Below are 9,316 nucleotides of genomic sequence, written 5' to 3'. Positions count from 1 at the left end.
TCTTTTTTTTTTGGGGGGAGCAAAAACCCAAAAAAAAAAAAAAAAAAAAAAAAAAAAAAAAAGTAAAAAAAGACTAGTGATGATAATAATAATAACTAACATTTTTGGAGAGTTTACCCTGTGTTAGTCACTGTTCTGAGTACTTTATAAAAGCCCATTTAAGTCTCACAACAAATTTGTGAGATGGATACCTTTATTATCCATTTTGCAGAAAAGGAAACTGAGGCCCAAAAAGTCATGTACCTTGCCATATCCCTCATGGCTGAACAAATGCATGCTTGGGGAGCAGGAGGCAGCTATAGATTAGAAAATAAACATAAAAATAAATACAATGAACACACAAGTAGAGAAAAGTGAGGATCAGGTGATCCCACCTCTTCTGATGGAGGCAGCCGTGGCTCTACACTGTTCCCAGGTTTATTCTTTTAAAGGGCAGAAAAGTGAGAAGGGGCAGTGGAATGCAAAGCCAGATATTAATTGACTGGAGATGTGAAGACATCTGGCACCATGTAGTCCTAGGTAAGTTTTATCTTCTTGAGCCTATTCTGATTAACACATGTGGCTTCCTTTGACCAATACTACTCTGCCTCTGCAGAGGCAGCTAGCGTATTCACATGTTAATGATGTTCATTGCCCTGCAAATGACTGCTCATGAAACCGTGTTTCTGCATGTGTTTAAAGGTCACCATGTTTGCTCAGATTTAGGCTACTCCCTACATACCTTACCTAGGTCTCATATTATTATTGCTGGTTTAGTCAGTATTTACAACCATGCAAGTTGACTTGGAGCCCTCTATAACCAGCACACAGTCTACTAACTTCTTCTATTAACATATGATAATTATACATATTTGTGGGAGTACAGTGTGATTTGTTGCCTTACATAACTGAAAATTCTAGAAGGGTCTAATTTTAATTAAATCCCCTCTGTATCTCAGCTACTTTTTTCTCAATTTTGGCTTTGTATTCAGGTAGGTACTTCTTTCTAGGTGACATAATTGGCCCCAGTAGTTCCAGGCTTGTTTTATCATCTTAAGAAACCCAGCAGCAACAAGAGAATCTCCTTCAATACTGCTAGCATGAATCCTGGGGCAAACTTCTAGGCGAGGTGGGTTGTATGCCCTCCCTAAGCCAGTCATATGACTCTGATTGGCCTGACCTTGTATGCTGAAAGTACAGTACAAAAATGCAATGTATAATGATTAAACCAAGGTAATTAGTTTGTCTTTCATTTCAGCCATTGGTCATTACTAGTTTTAGACATTGAAAATCCTCTTTTATAGTTACTTCAAGATATACAGTAAATTGTTGCTTACTACAATATATTCTCCTTACTGATAACACTAGAAATTGTTCCTCTTAGCTAGCTGTAATTTTGTTCATTAATCAACATCCCTTTGTTCCTCTTTCAAATCCTTCCTAGCCTCTAGTAACAATTCTTCCTCTCTCCACTTGTACGTCTATATGTATTTATTTATTTCATGAACAAGTAAGAGAGAGACGGCACCCCTAACAGAGTCTTGATGCTATGATTCACCCTCAGCCTCAGCCAGCCATGGATCATGCACGCACATACCTGTTGTATCAGGGAGGGCTCTGAACACAAACCCAAGACCTTCCCTTGAGGGTCAGCCTCATAGAGCATCATTCTTTGCTGCTGTGCCACCACCCAGCCCCTTCTTCTATGAGGTCACATTTTTTCAATTTCTACATACGAAAGATACTTCTCCTTTTGTGTCTGGCTTATTTTAGTTAACATAATGTCCTCCAAGCTTGCCCATTTAACCTCAGGTGATAGGATGGTATCATTTTTTGGTGAATGAATAGTATTCTATTGTGTATATATATGCCGTGTTTTCTTTATCCATTCATCCGTTGATGGACACTTAGGAGATTCTACATCTTGGTTAACTTCATGGTCTTTACTGAGGTGGGTCATGTCAAGAATTAATTGTGGAACCAATCCTGTAGATTAGTGGTTAAAAGAAGCCAGATTCCACATGGCTGATCATGGTTCAAATTCCAGCCTTGAAGCCTTGAGAAATAACACCACGTATGTTTGTATATGTACCCAAAATCATGATGCCGTGGAGAAATGAACGAGAAGAGATTGCAGAACTCCCACACCCATCTCTCTCTCTGTCTCTCTCTGGTGAGCACATGAACCCTCTGGCAATTAAAAAAATTAAAAATAATTCATTGTGGGATGCAGAGTTGACAGTAGGGAGACAAGTCAAGGTGCTAAAGTAGTGGTCCAGGAGCAAAATAATGATGACCTCAGCCAAAATAATTCAGGGGCAAGGAGTTGCTGAGGATAGATTTATGAGCTACTGGGGCTGTCAGAACTAACAACCTAATGAAAGAGGGAGAAGGGATGTTTATTTTTTTAAAACATTCTTTTTTTTTTTACTTTATTTATTTTAATTTGACCAGAGAGGGACAGACAGAGTAAGAATGAGAGAGAGAGAGAGGGAAAAGGAAAATAGAAAGGAAGCCCTCAGGTCCAGGACTTGAACCGCAGTTGGCCATGTGGGAGTCCAGTGTCCTTAACCACCACAACATCTGCTGGCCCTGAAGGGATGTTTAGACTAGGAGGTTGGTACCCTGGGTGAAGAAGGGAGATGATGAGCCCCATTTAGACCTGCTAACTGGGAAGCATCTGGAGGAGGTGCCCAGCAGACAAGTGTATAAGCTGGCCTGACGGGAGAGTTTATGGACTGAAGATGGCGCCATCATACATACATTCATTTGGGACTTCATGTGGCTGAGGAACAGGTTGCCTCTATGGATAGGTGGAAGATGTTGGCTTTGAGCCAGGTCCCTAAGAGCAGGAATGCTGGGAGAAGTGGGATTCTGGAGGAAGGAGAGATATCAGTGTGATGAGGAATCTCCATGGAGGAAGCCAGGAATTAAGGTGGCCAGGGCCAGGTGTGGCGAGGAGAGGGAAGGTTTTGGGGAAAAGCAACAAAAACTTAGGGATGCCTTTTGATGACTTCTTGCTCCTAAACATGATTTAAAAAAATTAAAATCTTGGGATCAGGAGATGGCATGATGGTTACATCACTGAACTCCCATGTAGTTGACCATGGTTCGAGTCCCGGACCTGGCAACTTAAAACTCATGCTGGGCGCATGTGCGTGCATGCCCAAGATCCCGAGAGAAGAATGGAGTAGAAGGGATTGTAGCATGGCCATCCCCCCTGGGGAGTGATATCTTGCTTTCTGTCTCTCAGTCTCTGTCTCTCCAGCACGCGCATAAGTAAAAATAAAAATCTTTACAAAGTGTTTTAAACAGATGTTTAAAATGGCTGCTACCTCCTTCACTCCTCCAAAGTGATTTGTTAAAACCAATGTAACAGAGAGATGAATGATTAAACTATCTTCAGTATCCTCAAAGAAATTGCTCTTTATGACTGGGCCACCAGATGACCTTTCATGGGTCTTACCAGTGGAAATATTCACAGAAGTGAGTGAGGAACAGTGGTGAGAGGTGGAGTCTCTTACTGATCTATTGATAGAACCTAGATCCTACCGAACTGCATCTGCGCGTCCAGGGACGTGAGAGGCTAGGTGGGCGGCCAGAGAAGGCAAGGGGAGCTGTCAGCAGAGAAAGGACATATTCTCGGGTACCTCCTTTTCTCATGGGTGGCTTCTGGTTTTGGAGCTGGTGGGTATGTTCTGCCTTGGTGATATCTTAGGCCGGAAGTGGGTGTGGGCCATGGCAGTAGCTCACTGACCCCCTGCCAGGCTGCAAACACTGGTTTGCTTCACAGGTGTGAACTAGGTTGGTGTAGGCTAAGTCTGAAGGTTTAGGTTTAGAAATAGGATATGGTTTCTCCTGAGCTTCATGAAGTTTCTGAAAGTTTAACAGGACTATTTGCTTCCCTCCTTCCATTGTTCAAGTCATAGCCATCAATTGCCATAAAACGTTTGGAAAATGTTGGAAGCAATGTGTTGAGTTGTGGGGAGAGTCATGATGTGTTTTTCTATGGAAAAACGCATCTTGACTTTCCCAGTGACCCAATAAACACCCATAGTCTGACAGTTACTCAGCATTTTGACATATTTCTGGCCAATCTTTTCTCAAATAAAAGCTTTTTTAGTTTGTTTTACATAGCTATGATTAAACCAGATTATAATGTTATATCTGGCTTTTTTTTGATCTAATGTTATAATACAAACATTTATCCATTAACCTATAGATTTTTAATTTTATATATCAACTAAAACTCTTTTACTGGTTTATAAGCAAGTCAAGGAATTTTGTGGGCTGGCAGGTGACGTGGTGGTTGGGGGCACTGGACTCCCACATGGCCGACTGTGGTTCGAGTCCTGGACCTCGTGGCTTGCTTTTTCACTTTCTGTTTCCTCTTTCTCTCTCTGTCCCTCTCTGGTCAAATTTAAAAAATAAAAATAAAGTTAAAATAATTCTTTCCAAGAAAAATCAAGGACTTTCTAGGTTAGAGCCGAGTGAGAGCTGGGGCTGGAAGCGGTAGGGTTGTGAGACTCCGAAAAGCCTTTTCAAGAACAAGTGAACATTGATGGTGAGTGAGCCTGAGGCTAGGCCTGAGGAAATCCTTCCATTTCTCCACCCAGCCTGGTTTTCAGAGTGTAGACCAGTCTGAGAAAATCGGAATGACCTCAAGCTTCCTGGAGGGCTCTGGAGGCCCTTGACTTATTTAACAAGAAAAAGCCCGAAACGTCCCACAACTGTGGAAGCAAGCCCACGTGGGCTCCTTCACCTCCTCCTACAGGGAAGGAGATAGGTGAGCTGTCATTTTCCTGTTGGGGGTGAGACGGCCTCCATGCAGCCTGGGCTGATTTGCTGACTCCCCCAGCTCTATTTGTAGCTTTGATAGAGTGAGGAATCACATGGTGCAGATTAGAAGAGTCTTACTGGCTCCAGGGTTAGCATATTTTTAGGGTATAGGTTACTTTGTTAAATTAGTTAGTTATGGAGAAGATTTGTATGATCCACTGATGAAAATAGAATGAGGGGAAGAAGGAGGGCAGCAGCAGGTGGCGTGCTGGTTAAGATACTAGACTCCGACCTGGCTGATCATGGTTCGAGTCCCAAACTTGGCAGCGGCCTGCTTTCTCACTTTATCTCTCTTTGGTGAGCACACATGCCCTGTAGCAAAAATTTTAAAAATAATAATGATAAGTAAAATTAAGTAAGTAATAGAAAAGAGACCTTCTCCTTTTTTTTTTTTTTTTAGATTTTTTGCTATAGTACATGTGCACTTGCCAGAGAAACAGACAGAAAGCAAGAAATCACCCCCCAGAAGGGATGGCCATGTCACAATCCCTTCTCTGTTCTCCTCTTGCAATTTTGGTCATGCATGCACATAGGCCTGGCATGAGTTTCAAGCTGCCGGGTCCAGGACTTGAACCGTGGTCGACTACGTGGGAGTCCAGTGATGTAACCGTTACGCCATCCACTGGTCCCATGAGACCCTCATTTAAAAAAAGAAAATAGGATCTAGGGAGCCCTGTGGTGGTGCTGCTGTAAATTGCAGTGCTCTGGAAGGCTGACACACAGAAATAGCACCCACTTCAAGTCTGGAGACCACCCTCAGTAAGCCAGGTACACGTGCCCATGACCCACACCAGCTGAGATGGGAAGGAAATCTCAGCTTTACGACCCTGCTGGGGGCTCTGTTTCTCTCTTTCTCTCTCACTCATGGAAGAAATGAATAAGGACATGTTAAAGGAAAAAAGAAAGTAAGATTTGGGAAGGTGCTTTTTGTAGCCTGCTCAGCCTCCAGCCATGAGCAACAGCGTGTTGACTCGCAGAGACATGTACTGTCAGCCAGGGAAAAGTCCGTTGAATTTGAACGTAGTGTAAGAATGAAAATGCTCGGGGTCTGGCAGGTGGATTGGTGGTTAAGGGCGCTGGACTGCCACCATGGCCGACCATGGTTCAAGTCCCAGACCTGGCGGCTTGCTTTCTCGTTTTCCCTCTCTCTCTCTGGTCAAATGAAAATCGATAAATAAATTTGAATAAAATAATTCTTAAAAAAATGAATTAAAATACTCCGAATAACAATGAAACGGTTTAAGCAATCATTTATCTTAAATGTGAGTTTATTGCTCTGCTTTTCCCGTCCGTTTGGCATGCTTCCTCCTTCTTAATCTGACCTACATCAGATCAAGGTTGTCTTCCGCATGGGGCATGGGGAACTCTCACACTGGAAACAGGTCCGGCTGGGTTCGAATCCCTGATGTAAGCAAGTATTGGTTGTGTTTTCTCAGCAGTGAGATGGAGACAACACCTGATTCCCTGGGTAGCCGTGAGGCATTTGCGAGATGAGGTTCGAGCAGTAGTGGAACCTAGAGGGTGGGCTCTTGGTAAATAGCGGTCATTCTCTCCTCCTACCGCTGTCACTTGGAAGGTCCCCATGCCTGGTGGACTCACTCCATGGCCTATCTGGCTTGGCCTGGCATTCGGGGCCTGAAATGAAACACCCGGTATGCTGTGACATGCAAGCTAGGATTCATGAGGATTTACAAAGCCAGCTTTCCCAGGGATTTATGGTTCGAAGTCTCATCTTTAATGAGTGAGGATCTTAAATCCATACTGACTGGGCCATTTGCCCAAACCCAGGCTCCAACCATTCTTATCTGTGGAGTTGCTGGAAAAACAGCTTTCTCATTCTGTATTAAAATTTCCATGGGAATGCATGTGGTTCCACTCCTGGCGCAGAGTGTACCCCCAAGACTTTCAGCAAAGGTTTTGTGATCTCTTGGGAGGAAAAGTTCTGCACAAATCACTCCAAAGTGCACACAAAGAAGACTCGTGCCAGAATTGCTTTTTGGGGAGAGATCGCTGCAGTGGTTATCTTGTGGATTTAAATCATTTCCTGCACTGGTGATTTTTCCATTAATCCTCAGCACGGTCCCTTGCCTGTGGCCTCTGCTTGGAGCACTGCTGACCCACCCAGACGTGGTATGTGGTGGGACAGCCCCACCAACATTCCCAGGGAAAATGCTTCCACCCTCCAAGCTGTCAGCCTCCTCCCCTGAGGTGTGTTTTTCGTCTCTACCATTTTGTGCCTTTTCTTTCTGACTTGTGACAGCTTGCCTCGAGCCCTGGATAAACAGAAAAGATTAGTACACTCCCTCGGATGCCTGGGTCCAGGACAGGCCGGGGCACAGCCTTGCCCTGGGTCTCATGAAAATGGGCTTTGTCCAGGCTGGCCCTGCTCGGGCTGAAGCAGTGTTCAGCTCATCTCCTGCTGTTTTTGGTTTTTTGTGTAATGAAACCTTCAGCCCTGAGCTCTGTGGGTCCAGGTCTCCACCAACCTCTTGACCAGTGGCAGAGTTTAAGGAGGGGGTTCCTTCCTGCCGCCCATGTCACACTTTTTTAGCTCACGATGTTAGTCATTTCCGTGGTGAGCAGGTAGCATCCAAAAGCCTAGTTCTAAGTGGCTCTTTCTCCGTATCCACCATGAAGAGACGCTTCCCCGGGAGCGTCAACTCTGATTTGTGCCTGAAAACACATTTGTTTGGAAGTCGTTCTGAGAGCAGGGTGGGAATGCTTCCTCTGCCGGGTTCAGGAATGCAGATGGTGACTCACCCTGAGCATGGGTCAGTTAATGAGTGAGCAGCGCCCGCTGGGCTGAGGTCAGTCCAGCCACTAGGGTCAGATTCCATCGGCCAGCTGGCCTTCTACGAGTCTCACTGGATTAACTGTCCTTGAGAGTAACTTCGGGAGTGGGCTCCCCGAAACCCGGGTTCTGGGGCGGGAGTGCATGTCGGAGTTCTCATGTCGTACATGCTGCCTTGCTACCGTGCTCTGTTTCTCTTTCCAGCATCCCAGTGCAGCGTCAGCCTGAAGAAGCAGAGAAGCCGCAGCATCCTCAGCTCCTTCTTCTGCTGCTTCCGGGACTATAATGTGGAGGCCCCTCCACCCAGCAGCCCCAGCGTGCTCCCACCGCTGGTGGAGGAGAACGGCGGACTTCAGAAGGTCAGTGCTCACGGGAAGCTGTGTGCCCAGTCGCACTTCAGTCATGGCCTGTCCATCAAGTGGCAGATGCCTTCGTGAGAGTGTATGACAATTTTCTTAAAGATTTGACATAACGAGGCTGGCGCCATAGTCTGATGATCAAGGGAAACCAACCCTACGTGGCTCACTTGGGTTTGAATTTCAGCCCTGGCAGCTCAAGAAACACCAGGTTCACACGTGTGCTTGCCCAAATGCCAGCAGGATGGAGAAATGGAGAGAAGGGATTGTACCATGGCCACACCGCCTCTCAAAAAAAAACAAATGGGTGCTGGACAGTGGCATGTAGGTTAAGGACCCTGGACTCAAAACATGGCCAACTGTGGTTCAATTCCCAGACCTGCTTGGCTTGCTTTCTCACTTTCCTTCTCTCTCTCTCTTTCTCTCTCTCCCTCTCTCCCTCTCTGGTCAAATTAAAAATTAAATAAAGTTAAATAAAATAATTATTTAAAAAATAACAAGACAATGTACATTTTTGATAATGAATAGCTCAGTCATTCCTATTTAACAGCTCAAGACACTTCATATTTTCCTAACATTCTCTCTTGAGAAGTTGAATTCATGAAATAGAGAATTAAAGAGCCTATAGAGGACTCAGAAATAGAGAAAAAGAAACATGGAGAAGAGCTGACCATAAATATAATTGAGCTTACCTACCTGTTTAATAGCAAACGTATGGCTTATATAGCCTTTAGTATGTGTCAAATAAAAAAAAAAGTCAGATTGTCACACTAAGTCAAAAACCCAAATCCACCCACATGCTGTCTGACAGACACAACTGCAACAGTGACTCACACAGTTACAAGTAAAAGGGTGAGCAGAGAGACATCATAAAAGTGTAAGCAAGATATTACAATATCACTCTCACTCATAACAAAACGGCAGGTAAAAATCACCGACAGGGCCAAAGAGGATTATTCATTATGAAGATAGTTGAGATTGAGGACACAAAAGCTGTAAAACCTTTTGTTCCAAATAATACGTGCAAAGGACATGAGCAGGCAACTCACAAAATAAGAAATACAGGTCTGGCCACGGTGGCATGCTCTGGGAGATGCTGTTGCTCTGGAGGCTGATGCTGCGTGAGAGGTCTGGGTTCGATTCCTGGCTCAACCTGAAGGCTGAGCACAGTAATGTGTGCCTGTAGTTCTAGCAGCTCAGGAGGCTGAGGCAGGAACAGCGTGACAGAACAGACCCTGTCTTAAAAAGAAGGAAAGAAAATGCCCACTAACAGATGAGTGGATAGAAAAACTGTGGCACATATACTCTATGGAATACTATTCAGCCATTAAAAAAAAAAAAAAAAAAAAAA

The 9,316-nt window shown here is 44.4% G+C and overlaps 1 protein-coding gene across 2 annotated transcripts in view; it reads left to right on the top strand.

Moving 5' to 3' along the window:
- The window catches only part of CTDSPL (CTD small phosphatase like), a 171,123-nt gene that overhangs the window by 119,805 nt on the left and 42,002 nt on the right, over nt 1-9,316 (top strand). For both annotated transcript variants that reach the window (XM_006168962.3, XM_006168961.3), the window contains exon 2: nt 7,814-7,968. In XM_006168962.3, coding sequence (XP_006169024.1) covers nt 7,814-7,968 — 155 coding nt within the window. The remainder of the gene's footprint in view (nt 1-7,813; nt 7,969-9,316) is intronic.

The sequence above is a fragment of the Tupaia chinensis genome, unplaced genomic scaffold, assembly GCF_000334495.1.
Source record: "Tupaia chinensis unplaced genomic scaffold, TupChi_1.0 Scaffold146584_1, whole genome shotgun sequence".
NCBI classification, from domain to species: Eukaryota; Metazoa; Chordata; class Mammalia; order Scandentia; family Tupaiidae; genus Tupaia; species Tupaia belangeri.
This window is presented reverse-complemented; position numbering and strand designations above follow the sequence as displayed.